General features: G+C 48.3%; 2 protein-coding genes across 7 annotated transcripts in view; both read left to right on the top strand.

Annotated features, from left to right (window-relative positions):
* Window positions 1-3,644, top strand: part of RRP9 (ribosomal RNA processing 9, U3 small nucleolar RNA binding protein) — an 81,247-nt gene extending 77,603 nt beyond the window's left edge. The window contains exons 2-15 of the mRNA XM_042823803.1: window positions 127-209; window positions 277-392; window positions 469-551; window positions 623-664; window positions 754-880; window positions 1,469-1,593; window positions 1,898-1,990; window positions 2,174-2,274; window positions 2,387-2,521; window positions 2,722-2,784; window positions 2,860-3,008; window positions 3,113-3,192; window positions 3,308-3,381; window positions 3,481-3,644. Coding sequence (XP_042679737.1) covers window positions 127-209; window positions 277-392; window positions 469-551; window positions 623-664; window positions 754-880; window positions 1,469-1,593; window positions 1,898-1,990; window positions 2,174-2,274; window positions 2,387-2,521; window positions 2,722-2,784; window positions 2,860-3,008; window positions 3,113-3,192; window positions 3,308-3,381; window positions 3,481-3,586 — 1,377 coding nt within the window. The 3' untranslated portion in view covers window positions 3,587-3,644. The remainder of the gene's footprint in view (window positions 1-126; window positions 210-276; window positions 393-468; window positions 552-622; window positions 665-753; window positions 881-1,468; window positions 1,594-1,897; window positions 1,991-2,173; window positions 2,275-2,386; window positions 2,522-2,721; window positions 2,785-2,859; window positions 3,009-3,112; window positions 3,193-3,307; window positions 3,382-3,480) is intronic.
* Window positions 3,645-5,344: 1,700 nt separating this feature from the next.
* Window positions 5,345-17,227, top strand: part of POC1A (POC1 centriolar protein A) — a 55,864-nt gene continuing 43,981 nt past the window's right edge. For all 6 annotated transcript variants that reach the window (XR_006169697.1, XR_006169696.1, XR_006169695.1 and 3 more), the window contains exons 1-4: window positions 5,345-5,416; window positions 5,730-5,814; window positions 9,437-9,608; window positions 15,921-16,100. Coding sequence is in view for 2 of the 6 variants with exons in the window: in XM_042823443.1 (XP_042679377.1) it covers window positions 5,399-5,416; window positions 5,730-5,814; window positions 9,437-9,608; window positions 15,921-16,100 (455 nt within the window). In the remaining 4 variants the exon portion in view is untranslated. The remainder of the gene's footprint in view (window positions 5,417-5,729; window positions 5,815-9,436; window positions 9,609-15,920; window positions 16,101-17,227) is intronic.

Genomic DNA, 17,227 nt, shown 5'->3' with positions numbered 1-17,227 from the left:
AGAGCGGCGCGCGGGGTCGCGGCGGGGCGGCGCCGGCGGCCGCGGGTGGAGGTGAGCGCGGGGCCGGTTCCGACGGGCCGGTTCCCTGTGCGGCGTGGCGCTGACGGTGCCGGCGCGTCTCCCCAGGGCCCGGGCGCCGAAGGGAAGCCCCGGCCGGCGCCGCTCCGGAGCCGCGACGAGGAGGTGTCCAGCGAAGAGGAGGCGGAGAGGTGAGCGCTGCTCCCGGGGCTCCCGGGGCTCCCGCGGCTCGGCGCGGAGCTGACGCGACTCCGGCAGTGCGGCGGCGGGGCGGCGGCGGGAGGAGGCGGCGGCCGAGGAGGAGCTGGAGGAGACGCCGCAGGAGAAGAAGCTGCGCCTGGCCAAGCTGTACCTGGAGGAGCTGCGGCGGCACGGTGAGCGCGGGCGGCGGCGGCGGCGGGGCGGGCGGCGGCGGCGGCGGGGCGGCTCTGAATCCCGCACCTATCGCAGAGGAGGAGCGGGCGGAGGAGGAGGAGGAGGAGGCCGCGGGTTTCCCCGGGGATCTCGTCGGCGAGCGCCTGAAGGAGGCCGTGGTGAGTGGGGGGGACGGCGCGGCGGTGGGGCGGCCTCGGGGCCCTCCCCTTAACCCGCTGTGCTCCCCCAGCTCGAGCAGCAGGGCCGGCTGCGACGCCCCGCGGCCCAGGACGTGAGTATACGTGCGGCCCGTAGGGCATCGCTGCCAGATCGCGGCCGGGACGAGCCGGCGCCGTCCCGCTCACGGCCCGGTCCCGCTAGGTGTGCCCTCCGGCCGCTGCCGCCATCCGAGTGCTGCGGGGCCACCAGCATTCTGTCACCTGCCTCGTCGTCTCTCCGGATGACAAGTTCATCTTTTCGGCTGCTAAGGATGGCTCCGTCATCAAATGCAAGTGCTTCCCTTCTCTTGCCTGCTGCGCTCAGCCTCGCTGCGATGGGGGCCTGGCGGGAGCGGGGCTGTAGGTGGAGGTGGATCTGCCCATCTCTTGCATGGAAGTGGCTGCGGTGCACAAGAGCTGGGCTTGTTCAGCTGGGAGGAGACTTTAGGGAGACCCTGTTGTGGCCACTCAGGATTTAAAGGGAGTTTGTAAACAGGGAGAGCAACTTTTCACATGGGCGGATGGTGATAGGGCATGGCGTTGGTTTTACACTAAAAGAGGAGAAATATGGGCTACACGTGAGGAGGAAATCCTTTTCTCAGAGGATGGTGAGGCCCTGGCACAGCCTGCCCAGAGAAGCTGTGAGTGCCCCTCTCTTGGAGATGCTCACAGCCAGGCTGGATGGGGCTCGGGGCAGCCAGCCCACATCAGGGGAGTAGGAACCAGATGGTCTTTAAGGCTTTTTCTAAGCTGTTCTATGATTGGCCTCTGGGCAGGGCGGGTTGCATCGCTCTGGGCTTTGTGCACAGCTCACAGCTCATTTGTGCTTCCTGGGGCAAGGGAGGCTCCTGTGGGTGATGGTATTGCTTGTCCTGCAGGGGAAGTGGAGAGTGGGAAGAGACTCTGCGTGGTGCCTGGGGGCAAGAAAGGCACAGAGGGGCAGCCCATGGGGCACACGGCTCACGTTCTCTGCATTGCCATCTCATCGGACGGCAAATACCTGGTACGGTGACTGGGTGCTGGTGCTGCCCCACGGTGCCTCACGCTGTCACCAATAGCTCTTGGCTGTTCCCATATAGTCATGAACCTCTGAAAGAGGAGGCCAGGTGGGGAGACGTGTCTTTTTCCAGGATTCTGGAGGACAGCTCCTAACACCCAGCTTATCTTGCTGGTGAAGCTGGGTAGAAGCAGCCCCTGCTTCAGCCATCATCAGGAGTGTTCTTGGACATGCCCCCCCAGCAAAACACACGGAGTGGGAGTTGTGGGTCTGCTGGGGTAGGTGTTGGGCATCCCCTCCTTTCTGCCAGGCTACAGGAGACAGGAACAAGCTGATTCTGATCTGGGAGGCAGCCACCTGCAAGCGTCTTTATACGTTCACTGGTCATCGTGATGCCGTGTCGGTGAGTAAGGATGTTGGCTGAAATGGGGAGGAAGGCTCCCACCTCTGGTGGGCAGTGCATGCCACGTCCTCTTGGTGACCTGGGACCAGTGGGGCCTCCCTGCAGTGGAGGCCCAGCTCTCAGACTGCCCTTGGGGACACTTGGGCAGGGCACTGTTTCATCTGTTGGTCTGTCCCTCCACAGGGCCTGTCTTTCCGGAAGGGCACGTACCAGCTGTACAGTGCATCCCATGACCGCTCCGTCAAGGTCTGGAATGTGGAGGAGAATGCTTATGTGGAGACCCTGTAAGACCCTGGTGGAGAGAGGTTTTGTCACTGTATCCCCAAGCAAAGGGAGGAGGAGTGAGGGTGCGGTGGGGTCGTGGCCCCTGCAGCTCCTTCTCATCTCCCCTGCCAGCTTTGGGCACCAGGACATCATCACAGGGATGGACAGCCTGAGTCGGGAGTGCTGTGTTACCTCAGGGGGACGAGATGGCACTGTGCGTTTCTGGAAGATCCCCGAGGAGTCACAGCTCATTTTCTATGGGCATCAGTAGGTCTGGGGCAGAAGGGTGTGTGCTTCCGCTGGCAGTTCCAGCAAAGCTTCTGTATGTACTCAGCATCACCGGGAGCCTGTCAGTACTGTGGTGATTCTGTCAAGCCTTTTGTGGGGATTTTGTCAAGCCTGGAGCTCTGCACCCTTCAGGATTCCACAATATGCTCATGGTTACTGTTAATTGTCTGCTCTTGCAGGGGCTCCATCGATTGCATCCAGCTCATCAATGAGGAGCACATGGTGTCAGGTGCTGATGATGGGTGAGTGCAGGGCTGGGATTGTGCACAGCTTTGCCAATCCTTGTGCCTCCAGCGCCTTCAGCCCCTTCCCTACAGGTCAGTGGCCCTGTGGGGGCTGGCGAAGAAGAAGCCACTGGCACTGGTGAGGCAGTCGCACGGGACGCAGGGCGCTGCCCAGGACCTGCAGCAGCCGTACTGGGTATCTGCAGTGGCCGCCTTGCTCAACAGTGACCTTGTGGCTACAGGTGCCTGGTGCTGGGAGAGCTGTGTTCTCTCCTGGCAGTGCTTCTGGCAGGTTTGGGGTCCTGTGCTTTTGCTGGTGCTGGAGTGTGTGCCCTCTTTGCTCCAGGTTCCCACAGTGGCTGTGTGAAGTTGTGGAAGTGCGGAGAGGGATTTCAGAAGCTGGAGCCCCTCTGTGATATCCCATTGGTACAGATAGGGGGTGCTGGAGCTGGGGGGAGGCCCTTGCCAAGCTCCCCAGAGTGGGAGCAGGCCTGGGGCAGTTGCAGTGCGCTGGTGCTGACACCTCTGCTATTTCCTCCAGATTGGCTTTGTCAACAGCCTGAAGTTCTCGTCAACGGGAGACTTCCTGGTGGCTGGCATTGGGCAGGAGCACCGGTACCATTCCCAGGCCCCATTTCCCAGGGCTTAGACCTTCACTACTAGCGCCTGGCTGGACCAGGAAGGGATGGAGGTGACCACTCTTTTCACCTGCAGGTTGGGCAGATGGTGGAGAGTAAAAGAAGCCAAGAACTCCATCTGCATCATTCCTCTTAAATGTAGAGCGGGAGCCCCTGGTCCCGTGGCAGCTGATTGCGCGTAGCCTCCAAGCACTACCCCAAGAGCTACAGGAACTGGATCATTAAAGCCTGTGTAATACAGATACAACAGCTCCAGTGTTGTCAGTGCTACTTGGGGCTGCAGGGGTGCACCTACCCCTGCTTAAGGGCCCTGCCTGGATACACACTGTGCCCTTCTTGAGGTTCAGCCAGACCTGGGATCAGGCAGAGAGTGTTATAAAAACAATGAACAAAAATTGCTTACATACGTTACCAGCAACAAACAAAACCCACAATTTTGGGTACAGAAAAAGATCACTTTTAAAAGGGGGTAGGACTTATCTGCTGTGGCCCTGTTCTTCAGCTGTGATCTGAGCCTCTGCACAGGTACTGCTGGGATCAGCAGTGCCCTTAGGCATGGAGCAGGTGTTTGCAGTTGGGCTCTTGTCCTGCTGCCATGGGAGCAGGGATGTAGAGGGGCCTCTGGTTCCCGCTTTCCAGGTTCCCCAGGGATAAGGCAGTGGATGGGATCCTTACAAACCCAGGAGTAAAAATGAGAAGGAAGATGGAGCTGCCAAAGGTGCAGCCCCCTCTGATCAAGGTTGGCTGCAGATGTCTGGGGAAAGTTGATTTGTGGCATGGATCAGCACAAGGGAAATGTGAAATCGGAGAATGCGAAGGAGAAAGTGGTGTGAGGAAGAGCAGTGTGCTCCCAGATTATCTCTGCACGGAGGAGGCAGATGGTGGGACACAGAGCAAGTGCTGCACGGCGGATAAGCATGGCTGACCTGGTTTGCGCAGCCCCCAGGCTTGAGCTGTTGCTTTTTTGGGAGGAGGGGCAGGCAGGCTAGAGCACAACCTTTCCATAGCCATCACAAGGGTGATGATGTGGAGTCTGCTGATTAGTAGCTATTGCACGCTGTTGGCCTGCACTTCAAGGCCAGGCCTGGTGGGGAAGGCAGATGTTAAAAGTGTGGGGGTTCAGCACTTCAGCATAGGGCTTTAGAATTTAAAGCTGGGGCACTGGACTCCCCTGTTTAGGGGCCGCTGGATACCAAAATGATGCTTTGATCCCTCAAAATGGGTATTTGGACCATAAAAGGAGGCTCTGAGCCCTAATTTTCAGGCCTTGTCTGATAGAATGGGGATTAGGGAACTTGAAAGATGGGTCTTTTCTCTTTGGACCCTAAAAAGGTGGCTTTGCTGCTTGGGGCCTAAAAATTAGACATTACAATCTGAGAATGACAGCCTGGGCTGTAGAGCTGTTATCAATCAGTATCAGAGCTGAGTGTAAGCAAAGTGACGACAGCTTTTGGTTCAGCATGGAGTCTCGGGGTCCTGACAGCGAGAGTTTGATCACTAAGAGCTGACGGTCCAGCCGAGCAAAGGATTTGCTATCACAGATAGAGGCTGGAGACCCGAAAGCAAAGTTTGGAATCTGGAAATGAGACATGGTAAAAACCATGGAAAAGAAAGAGCTTCGGGAGCCTGGGAATGGGGTATCTGGACCCTAAAATAGACCTGACGACGCTGAAAAGGATTTTTTGTAACCGAAACGGAGGATCTGTGTCCCGAACAGCAGACTCTGGGAGCTGAGAGCCATGGAATCGCTTCGGTTGGAAAAATTCGCTCACAGCCTGTGGGGCGTCAGGGAGGCTCAGAGCAAGCCGGGACTCACAGACGCTTTACGCTCCCTTAGGCCCCCCATCCCGCTGCCCCGCCCAGCCGCGAGGAGGCGTAGTGGGACCTCCCTGCCGCCGGAGGGCGCTCCACCGCGCGCCTGCAACCGCGCGCAGCTGCGTTACTACGGGGGCCGGAAGGAGCGGAAAACAAACGGCAGCGCGCGGGAGGGCGGCATGGCTGCTGGCGGAGCGGTGAGGGCTCGGGCTGACGCGCTGCCGGTCCGGGAGTTCGGCGTCCGGAGAGCCGCTGAGGCCCGGTCGGAAGCGCTTTGGTGGTGGGCGGGAGCAGCTCTGGTTCCGTGGGGCCTTAGCGCTGCCGAGGCTGGGCTGCGTGACGGGGCAGGGATCGGGTGGCGCTTAGGTGTGAGCGCGGTCAGGAGGCGGGGGCTGCGTGTGTGGGAGCAGGGCTTGGGGGCCGGGGGACCGTTTGGGTGGACCGCTGGAATGTTTTTATTGCGTGAAGATGACTCTTAGTCTGTCTTGTCTGAACATTATTGTTTTCTAGGATGATCCGTCCCTAGAGAGGCATTTCAAAGGCCACAGAGATGCCATCACTAGTGTGGACTTCAGTCTCAATAAGAAACAATTGGGTAAATCATCATCTCTCTGTATTTTGATGGCCTGCTGATTAAAAAAAAAAGGATTTCTCTTCTTAAGTTATATGAAACTATGGAGATCCTGAATTCTAAAAGAATTAAGAATTCATTTTTACAGTGAAAAGATTGGTGAGTGTTGGGACGAGTGTTTTATGTACGACTGGAAGAATTGCAGAAGTGCAGAGTGGTTGAGGTTGGAAGGGACCTGTGGAGTTTGTCGGGTCCAATCTCCTAACTGCTGGGTTCCTGAGAGCACGTTACCCAGGACTGTATACATATGGCTTTTAAGCATCTCCAGGGAGAGATTCCACAGCCTTTCTAGGCAACCTGTTGCAGTGCTGAGTCACCCTCTCTGGGAAGAAGTTCTTCCTCATCTTCATTTGCAACTTCCTATCCGCAAACTTTCTGTTTGTTCCCAGTGCCTCTCGTCCTGTTTTTGAACCAGGGTGACAGGCTGTGAGCGTCCCGTTGGAGCATTAGGAATGTCTGCTGCTGCCTAAAGCTACCTTGCTTTGTGGTGCAGTAATTAAACAATTACAAATAAAAACTGTATTTATTTTTTTTTTTTCTGCTCTGCATAAGTATTTTTCTTCTTCCATCTTCTGTTTCTCCTGGTTTGGCATTTGCCCGTGGTTACACCAAGGCTTGCGTCACAGCTGCTGTTAGTTAACTTGCTGTGTATTCTTGGGTCAGGAACCAGCAGAAGTTTTGGCTCTTGATGAAGCTGTAGTTTGGTCTGTGAGAATGTTGGTTTGGTTCACAAGGAAGATCAGGCAGAAACGGTCTTTGGAGGCAGTGTGTCTGATGGGCTGTGGACACAGACACGAGTAAACAGAAATAAAGCAGTCTAGCAAGTGTTGTAAATTGTCATAGTCCTGTTCTGTGTCTTACAACCTGCAGCACTGTAGTTCTGGAAGACACAAGGAAAGGAAAATCAAACCTGTATTGGACCAATGCTGTCCGTGTTGTTTTCTGCTGTCTTTTTCATCCTGCTCCTGGTATCTTTGATTGTCTGGTCGTATCTGGTCAGTGCAAATCTCTGCTCAGCTGGGATGCTCTGAATGTAACTTACCCTTTACCAACCGGACCTTGAAAGAAGTACTCTTGGTAATTTTAATAAATGTGATTGTGTAAGAAAGGGAATGAGTTCTAAGCATGTTTCTTTTTCAGGCGTCATTGGGTCAATCACGTGTACTTTACTCTTAGGAGATCTTGGAGTTCTTTTTTTCCCACATCCTTTCTTTTTCCACCAAAATCTGCCAACCAACCCTGAAGGACTCGATCTTTCTATTCGATTAAGTCCAGTAAGGATGGTAATTACTGCTAATGAGTTCCAAATGGCATCCTACCAGAACACTAATGACACGTCAGAGCATTATTTTCCTTTTTTTTTTTTTTGTATCAATCCTGTAAAAGCTGAGGTATTTACAATAGATTTTTGGCCAGACAATGTCTTAGTGAAACTGTGATTAAAGTTTAAATCCCTTTCTGCTCAGCCACGTACTCAATCTGCTTTTGTACACTTGTCTCCCTTTAAAACCTTAAGATATTGCTTGAATGAGATACAAAAGCAACAGGCAAATGTGTAAAGTTGTGGGCTTTTGTTTGTTTTTGTGTGTTTCTCCATCAAGAACATGTGTAATCATAGAGCCATTGAGGCTGGAAAAGACCACTATGGTCGTAAAGTCCAGCCGTGAGCCCATCCCCATCCGCTCGCTGACCGCGTCCCTCAGTGCCACATCTCCACAGCTCTGCAGCACCTTCAGGGACGGCTGCCCCACCACCTCCCTGGGCAGCCTGTACCAATGCATTACTGCTCTTGGAAGAAATTCTCCCAAATATCCAACCTGGACCTCCCCTAAAGAAGGTCTGCACATCTGCCAGACTCAGAGCTCAGCACTCTTCTGCCCCATTGCTTGTGCACCAGCACCTGCTTTGCAAGTGACTCTGTATGAAATAAACATATCCTGAACCAGCATCAGAAGAAGATTGTTATTTTTCTGTTTAAGAGGTGGTGAAATGACATTTCTGGCAGAAGCTGTTTATTGTTTTGCCATAATGCTAATGAACTGAAATCTTCTTGTAATTATGATGCTGCCATATTAGGACTTACTGTCAAACTGATCTTTATTCCTAGAGGAATCCTAAGATCTTGGTGCAGGTATGTCCATGTAGCTTTTGGGAAGAGAAAGACACCTTGGCAGGTAAAGACGTGCACACTGTGTACTCACCTGTGGAAAATCTACAAAGTTTTCCATGGTTTAGGTATTGAGGTGCTTTAGGAGGCAGGCTTCATTGGCACAGTCTCTGAGACTTGCTGCCTAGTGTTTTTTCTCTTTGCTAAGTTGATGCTGTTATATATTTACTCTTTACCAATAACCAGGGGCACTGTGTTGCAGACTTTGTGCAGCATGGTGGGCCTCAGGGGGATGAATAGATTTTCAGTTTGCTGAGTTGGCAGTGAGACTGAGGAGGGCAATTGTAGGCTGGAATGAAATTTCTCCATGTAAGCTGCTTGTCTGGTGTTCTTGTCAGGGACAGTTTTCCCTCCCTACATGTGGGGAGGAGCAATGGCTTGTATAAATTTCAGCAGCATGGAGATTTGAGATGTGCTTTTGTCAGGTTGGAGCTGGCCTCTCCTTACAGCCAGCAGTGAGCTGCAGAAGGGAAGCAAGGCAAAGAACAGAGCATTTCTTGAAGACGGGGTCAGTTTTATTTGCTGTGGGTGCCACGTGCACACATCTGAATCCTGCCTCTGATTTGCAGATCTTTTGCTCTTGCTCATGAAGGAAGTCTTAGAAAAACAGCATCTGACTGGGGGCACGAACATTGTTCTTACTATAAGTAAAGCGTTTGTCCCCTGCAGAGTCCCTACAGCCTCTTCTTGTCTTTGGAGCATGCATTTCACCCCTTTTTCAGAAGCCCAGGAATAAAGACAAATTGCAGTTCATGGTGGTTGCTTTTTTTCCCCTCTTTTTTTTTTTTTTTCCTTCTAACTGTTGAGTATAGAAGTAGGCATGAGAATGCTGAGTGGGTATAGATAGGTAGAGGGACCCCTGTCTCCACCCAGAGTCCCTTAGGGCTTTTCATGATTGCCATGAAGCCCACTAACTCCTCCCATTGCAAAATGAGCACTGCTCTAATTTTATTGCAAGCTTGGATTTTTCCTAAGTCCTGAGCTGGGAGCAATCAACATTTTGCTACAAGAAAAGAGCTGGGTGTCAGGGGGATGAAATGTGTATGGGTTGCCTTTAAGTCATAGGTCACAGGGCTTTTCTGCCTAATTGGCAGGGTGCTACTTGATATTCAGACTGCCTCTGTTTCCACTGAAAAAGTGATAAGTTTAGAACTTCTATGCATTTCCTTAGTGTGTGTTTGGCTTTGCAGATTCTGTGGCCTTTTCCTCTGCAGCTCTTGCATTATCTTGGGAGCTGAAATGTCAGTTCAAGCCAATGCAAGGGTATGAATTGCTAATTAAATACAGAGTGTGCAGCGCATCAGTGAAATGTAAAAGTGTGCGTGAAGCTGTTGGAAGCTGTGTTGCCAAATGGAGAAAGTAGCTCCATTTTAATTGGAGGAGAACTAACACGAGTTGCCTTTTTTCTTTTCAACACAGCGAGTGGCTCAATGGATTCATGCCTGATGATCTGGAGTATGAAACCTCAGATGAGAGCCTATCGCCTTGTGGGCCACAAAGATGCAGTGATGTGTGTTCAGTTTTCCCCTTCTGGCCACCTCGTAGCTTCGGGCTCCAGAGACAAAACTGTCTGCTTATGGGTTCCCAGTGCGTAAGTATCTGTTCCCTCTGTGTCTCCTTCTGTGTTTAACTCTGGTGTGGGATTTTTACCTCTTGAAAGCAGTTCTCCAGGTCTGGGACTGAGGAAAGAAAAGTTTCATGCAGCAGCAGCTCAGACAGAGAAGAGGCAATTCAGTCTTGAAATGCCACTGGAAATGAAATGGAAGCCCCTTAAAAAGCTTGAAGTCACTAATGTAGCCCCTTTGTCCCTGCCCTTTTCAGTCTCTTGTAGCAAACCAATCCTTTGCTTCTCTGCCAATCGAAGGCAAGATGCTTAAACTCCAGCTGGAGTATAGTGATGGAGATAATTGTTCTGTCAGCAGGGTGAAGGTCAGTAGCTTTCAAACCTGCTGTAGTCCATCCAATATTAGATCATTTCTAATCTTTATTTCTTGATCTAAACTAGTAACTTTCCTCCACTGACTGTAAATGATGGCATAACACTAAAAGATGATTTTTGGACTGTGTATTGACTGCTTTTTGTGAGCTTTCATGTGATTAGTTAGAATTTACTTACATTTTCAGTACTTTACTTGCTCTTCCCATAAAGATTTCAATTTTTGAGTAGAAGGCTTAGTTCCTTTGAATGGCTGTCCAACCTGTTGGCTTGCCTGGGTTGTCCTGAGTGAAGAGGAATTGTCTTGAGCTGCATATAAAATATTAAATATTGTTAATGTATATAAGCTGCAAAACCTCTTAATTTTTTTTTTTTTTATTAAAGCATTAAAAAGCCAAAAACCATAACTAGCAGGATATTTGGCCTTGTTTTAGTGGAACTAATGCATCAGTCTGGTTCATTGGAAGTGGTTGCAGTTCTTAGTGAGTTCCTAAGGTGTTCAGCAGAGATATTTGATGAGATTTTACTTTTTCTGTGTTTCATCCTTGAAAACAGTTGTTCACAAGGCAGATTGTGCAGCTAGGGACATCTTCCTCTGGTAAGATGGAACTTATAAAGGTTTGGTAAAGAGACATAATCAGATTTCTCTTTCAGATGAATATCTGATGGCAACCCTATACATTCCAATTCAAAATTTGCAGATAATGTATATTATGTCAACTGAAAATGGAATCACAGGTACACAAAAAAATTGATGATTCTTTCAGGCAATCTTGAAACCTGTTCTCAAATTGCTTTATCAAAATGAAAAGCAAGGCTGCATGTTTTTTGCTGTTCACAGGACTGTGTTTAGCCAATGTATCTGTAGTGGAAATGCTCAGTCACAACCTGAAGCAGTGTTTGAGCACCTGGTTGGAAAGCAGGGCCAACCCAGGGGAGCTCAGGTGCAAGCAGTGCAGCTGAGTGACTGGAAGGGGTGGAGCCAGGATTCATCCCTTCCCAGCCCTCATTTAAGGGTTGGCAGTGGAGGTGAGGGCATCTCTTGCTGGAGAGCCCTGCCTCCATGAAACCTTCCAAGGTAGGCAGCTCTTTTCCTTTATTTTTGCATCTATGGCTGCTGCATTTGGGCTTCTTCTCATTTGCTGTAGCCAAGCGTTTTGCCACCCTGCTATCATCATAGATTACAGTATTAAAATACGTAGTTATTAACTGGAGTCAGCCCTGTGCTGTGGCCACCTTGTGCCCTGGTTTCACCCCAGGCAACGTTAATAGCACACCTTAACTCATTTGTCAAGGTCTTGGCAGTCACTGAGAATCTTCATAGCTTCTTTTGTTTTACTGTTATGCATTATTTCATGTGATGTATGAGAACACAAGCAGGAGAGAGCAGAGCTGCTGCTTCAAAACTTAATTTTGCTGCAAGTAAAGCTTTTTGTGGCTGAGATGCAGAAAAGGACCTCCCAGTTTTTCCTCTAGCTTCTTGTGGAATTGTTTTCTTCTTCTTTTCGTGAATGGGCAGACGTATATAAAGAGGTGTTTGAGGTCCCTTTGCTTCTGAGCTTATTGACTGATGTTATTAAAGGTTAATAAGTTGTTTCTAGAACCCAGGAGTGAAGCAGACCTGAAATCTGTGGTAGTAAAATAAAAGGGGTTTAAAAAACAAACGAAACAAATATCTCCCAATTTTAAACCTTCAGGAACCTGCAAAGGCATTTTTAGTTATTTAGGTTTCGTTGCTGGCTATGAAATACCTACTTAAAATTTTTTTGTTGTTGTTGATACATTAAATCATAAGCAGCCTATGTCATGGAGCTGTTAGGTTTTGAAAGTGTCTTTTTAAAAATCTGTCATAATGTTTGCTAGGTTACTATTCTCTGTGTCCCCTGAGCTAAGATAGATTTGTGTCCTCGTTTCCATCCACTCACCAGTCATCACAGGATCGCCGAGGTTGGAGAAGACCTCTGAGATCATCAATATTTCCCACTAAATCATGTCCCTCACTACAACAGCTAAACACTTCTTGAATACCCCCAGGTTTGGTGGCTGCACCACTCCCCTGGCAGCCTGTTCCAGTGCCTGACCACTCTTTTGGAGAAGAAGCATTTCCTAACGTCCAACCTGAATCTCCCCTGGTGCAATGCAAAGCCATTCCCATTTGTCCCATCAGTAGGTACGTGAGAGAAGAGGCTGACCTCACCTCACCACGACCTCCTTTCAGAGAGTTGTAGAGAACAGTGAGGTCTCTCTGTGAGCCTTGTTTTAACCCCTTCCCCCTTCATACCTGGTTTAAAGCCCACACTGTGTGCTCCTGTGCTGGAATCTGTTTTCCCCCTTTGAGACAGATGAGACTCAACTGCAGCCATCGGGCCAGGTGCCAAGCAAACCACCTCATGGTCAAAAAAACCTGCCAAATTCCTGCAATTGCGCCAGCCTCTCAGCTACCAGAGATGGATTTTCCTGGTCCTTTCAGTATCCCTTCCTGCCATGGAAGGGATAGAAGAAAATACAAGCTGTATGCCCGCTCTGTCCTCTAACTACCCCAGTCCCCTGAAGTTCTTTTTGGTAGTCCTCAGGCTTCGGTCAGCAACTCCATCACTGCTGGCCTGAACTGTCAATAATGGATAACAAACAGAGGGGTGAACCAGACAAGGAAGTTTCCTAGAAATAACCCTGACCTGGGTGCTGGGGAGGCAGCACACTTCCCTGGAGGTAGGACTGGGCCAGCACCAACATGTAGGGCCCTCTGATCCTCTCAGCACGGAGTCACCTATGGCAGTCATCCTACTGTCCTTGGTGGAGGCAGTCTTGAGGTGTGGAGTCGACCTTCTCACTCTGGACAGCCTCATGGCTGGACCTCCCACTGCATCCTCACTCACCTCTCCCTCAGGTTCCAGAGCCTCAAACTATTATGTTGGAGCACCTGGGGAGCTGAGGTAGGTTGGGATGAGGGTTGCCTGTGCTGTCAAGCTGGGAAAACAAAAATGAAGGGACTGCCATACTGGAATGATGCACAAAGTGGAGGGAGCAAGTACTGCCTCCAACTCCCATGCCCAACAGTCCACTTAATATAAAGTCCTCTCATAGAGGAAGTATCAGAAATTAAACTGCCAAGATATTAAAAGGCCAAGAAGTGATCATGGCACTCACCTGAAACTGATACCTGAACTCTTGTAAAAATTCCTAGAACTCACTTTGTATTCTGAATGAGTTACATATCTGAGGCAGATGTGTCATTTTCAGTTGACAAAAGTATGACCCCTTCTAGTGTAAATCTCAGTGTATCGTTTAACTGCAGAATTATTACAGTGATTCATAATGATGTAATGACTACATGATAAATACGGGAGAAGTTTAATGCAGTTAAAATTGAATTCGTAGTAAAAAAGAACAAAAATATGCACATTATTTAAATTACAGTTAACTTCAGCTTAGTTAAACTTTCCTGAAGTAAGTGATTGCAGTGGCATGTCAGCCTGTATGTTATTTAGAGACACAAGGTTAATTATGTTTGATAAAATTTTAAACCTTGCAACTCATCATTCTGGAGTAACAGAAGAGACTCAATGTCATTCTGATGTCTCCAGAGCTGTACTGCTTGCTTTTTATAACACTGGAGAGGAATAATAGCATGGAGCAGTTGAGCTAGAAAGGACCTATGAAGATAATTGAGTCTGCTGTCTGACCCCTCCATGCTATTTGTAGCTTTTTGAGACATGCATAATGTTGGCTAGCTTTCAGACAACGGGGGCTTCCCCATGCTTTTGGTAAACTGTTGAGAGGGTGCCAGCTACAACATCCACTGACTGCCTCAGCCAGTTGAATGAATTCCATCAGAGCTGATGGACTTGGGTACCACTGGTCTTACACAGTTTTGGTATAGATGGAAACAGATGGAAAGTCACTGCTCTGCCAGCCACTCACAGGTTTAGGCAGCCCACACTTTATCATTGGTGTTAAAAACAGAGACATAGAAACTCATTAAAGCCTCTGCCTTTTCCTCAGCCTTACTTGTTAGTGACCGTCTTCATCAAGTTTCAATCCTACGTTTTCCTTTCTCTTGCTGTTAATGTACATTAAAGGGTTTTTGTTGTTTTTTTCTTCTAACATACTCTGGCCAAGGTGAGCTTTGGCTTTTCTTGTGTTCTTCCCACAGGTGTGAACCACCGCTTTATCATCTTCCTGTGAAGCCTGACTGTGCTTCTGGAGTTGATATATTTTCTTTTCCTGTGTGCGTTCAGGGAGGAGTTACCTGTGCAGCCATGCTAGCCTTCTACCCTGCTTGCTTGACTCGTGGCACAGTGGGATTGTGTGCTCCTGGGCTTCTAGGCACACCTCAGTCTTCTGGAGAGCCAGTTTCCAAGGGACCCTGCCTGCTATCTCCCTTATCAGCTTGAAGTTTGTTCCCTTAAAGTCCGGGGTGGCAACTCTTCTATCTTCTTGTTACACCAAAAGTTTTGAATTTCATTTTGTGACCGCGGTGGCTGAGAAGGTACCTACAGCCACATCTCCATAAGGCCTTCCCTGTTCTGAAACAACAGACCTAGGAGGGCCTTTCCTAGTTGTCTCTCTCAGCACTTGTCAGAGGACGTTACCTTCACTACGCTCCAGGAATTTCCTACACGTGTTTGTTGCAGCAGTGCAGTGGTTCCAGCTGATGGGAGATTTCAGCTTCCCATACAGAAGGATGATTTGCACAAGCTTGTTATTATTTTCATATAAATAAAAGAGCAGGGGGGTAATGGCAAAACTGAACTTTAGTGATGCTGTCTTAGTAATTTAGGGATGATCTCTGTGGACTAAACTACATCTATGGCTGTCGTGTCAGAAAGGTGCTAGTGTGACAGGCAAATTGTTGGCATATCAGTTGTGAAATATCTTGGTGTGTGATAGCTTTAATATGTGTTTATTTAGGGTTCTTTGTTAGCTTGTTTTCTTTAGACATGACTGAAACGAGGTGTTGAGGTTGAGTCAGGTTTGTGACTTGTTTGCTTACTGCTTGTTGTATAGAATTGTTAAAGGGGAGGGAGAAGCCATAGCTTGGTCTGTTTGTTGGTCAGGACTTTGTTTCTGAAGAATCTGGGGCCTTGTAGTTGCTTTTGAGAAGGATATATTACTAACTGAATGCTACCCTGGTTGAGGATTTTTCCTTTTTTTGGGGGGGGAGGAAGACCATGTTAATGAATTTTACGATTTTGCTTCTCTGCTGTGAAATTTTACCAGATCTGGGAACGTTCTCTGGTTCTGTACAAAAGGAAAACTTCACCAAGAAGAAATCTTTACTGTTCTTTGCCTTCTGACAATTAAAGATTAAATAAAACTTGGAAGCTTTGACCTTTCTGAAGAGGGTGAGGGTGTTGCTGGGAAGCACATAGTGTGATTTTCTGCTTTTCGGTGTCAGTAGTGCCGGGGAGCTCAGCATATGCAACAGAATCCATTTTTCCAGAAGACTCAGAAACATTTCCAGAATGCTGGGCTGCTAAGGAGAATGGGAGTAAAACACGTCTCTGTTCTTTTCATTGCATTTGTGATAGTAAAGAATACATTGTGCATGCATGAGACTCTTACTGAATGTCAGGTAGTTGCCTTCTTGGCTTTACTTGGGTGAGCTGTAGAAACACCTCTGTTTTTACCTGCATTGCAATGAAGGTGCTGGTTAGCAATAGAGAATCCCAGCCACTCCTCTTGTGTTGATGGTTCTGTAAATGTTTTAAATAGTTGCACAAATTAACAACAGCATTTTTGCCCCTTTCTGGGGCAGTATTGCAGTAGAACAACTTGATTTAGCTTTGTGTTCTGTACAGTTTGTTTGGGTTTGGCCAAAGTTTTCTCTCTAGTGTCAAACATAAATTTCCATAGAAATAATGGTTAATAGCACTTCATAGACACACAGAAGCTTCATTACAGTATCTGAAAATACGTCTTTCCTGTGCTGCTCTGCGTGCTGAAATGTTCTTTCCTTCTATATAGCAAAGGAGGATCTACTGTGTTCAAGGCTCACACAGCGACTGTGAGAAGCGTTCATTTCTCCAGCGATGGCCAGTCCTTAGTTACAGCTTCTGATGACAAAACAATCAAAGTGTGGACAGTTCACAGGCAGAAGTTTTTGTTCTCACTCAGCCAACACATAAATTGGGTTCGTTGTGCCAGGTAAGTACAGCGCTCTGGTGGTGGTTTATCCTTCAAAGTAGAAACTGAGCATTGTGGTCTCATATTCAGATGTGTCCAGTGTCTGAAATGTGTTGTTAACCTGCAGAGAGAGGCCTCAAATAGCAGTTGTGTAACCATTTTATATTTCTTTAGTGATCTTTCCCTCCTAGTCCTGTCTTTCACTTTGTATCAGTCATGAGTTCCATATCTTGAATTTACCAACAGAGGTAAAAGAAGGATTATAATATAATTGGTTTTGCAGCTTGGTTGCCTTCAGTCTTGTCATGCATCTATTCAAAAAGGGTCATGGGTGCCTCATCATTAGCACTTGGTTAAGGAGAATACTTAGAATGACACAATAATAACCTCCAAGCATTTTGGTGCTTTGTGTTACTCGTTTCACACATGCAGAGAGTTCAGCTGATGATCTTTGCTTTTTCTGTGATAACAAGCAGGTGCACAGAATGCTGAAAGGGCTGCCGTTACGAGATCATCATTTCCTTGTTACTGCCTCAAAAAGCCAGTTTTCAGTGATCTGTCATAGTTCTGAGGAATTTTGATGTGTGTATGTATTTAGGATAAAGCTGCAGATTTGTGTAAGTGTGATAATTTCAGTAGATGCTTTCATGGTGGCAGTGGTGGCATGGTGACCTGTAATACTATAGATGCCCACAGCAGAGTAGGTGGGATGTGTTTTCTGCCATGCACGATGTTCTTCACTTAGATTCAAGTCCTGATCCTGTATTATATCTGCCTCTGAAGCTGTGTGTTAATCTCTTTTATATTAAGCTCCCATCTAAAAATTTTACATACGTTCATTTGATGCATGAGAATGATGAAGCTTCTCCTCTAAGAGCTGTTATCTTGGAAGTAATTACGTTGCTGTGAATAGTTGTGGCAAAAGTAGGAATTGGTTTGAATCATGATAGAGAAACAACTTGAGATACATTTGAAACAAATAGGACAGGGGACCTTAAGTCAGACTGAAGACTTGCCTGGAGATGATGGAATGCACTTCTGGCATTGGGGATAGTTCGAGGGCTTACAGGTTGCTTTTTTCCCCCCAACTTCTGACAATTGGATTTTCATTCTAACTAATGTCAGTGTGGCTTCCTGAAGGATGAAAT

This window comes from Centrocercus urophasianus, unplaced genomic scaffold (assembly GCF_019232065.1).
Source record: "Centrocercus urophasianus isolate 14NV4802_14NV808 unplaced genomic scaffold, USGS_Curo_1.0 seq_22, whole genome shotgun sequence".
Lineage (NCBI taxonomy): Eukaryota > Metazoa > Chordata > Aves > Galliformes > Phasianidae > Centrocercus > Centrocercus urophasianus.
Note: the sequence above shows the minus strand (reverse complement) of the source record. Positions and strands in the feature narration are given on the sequence as shown.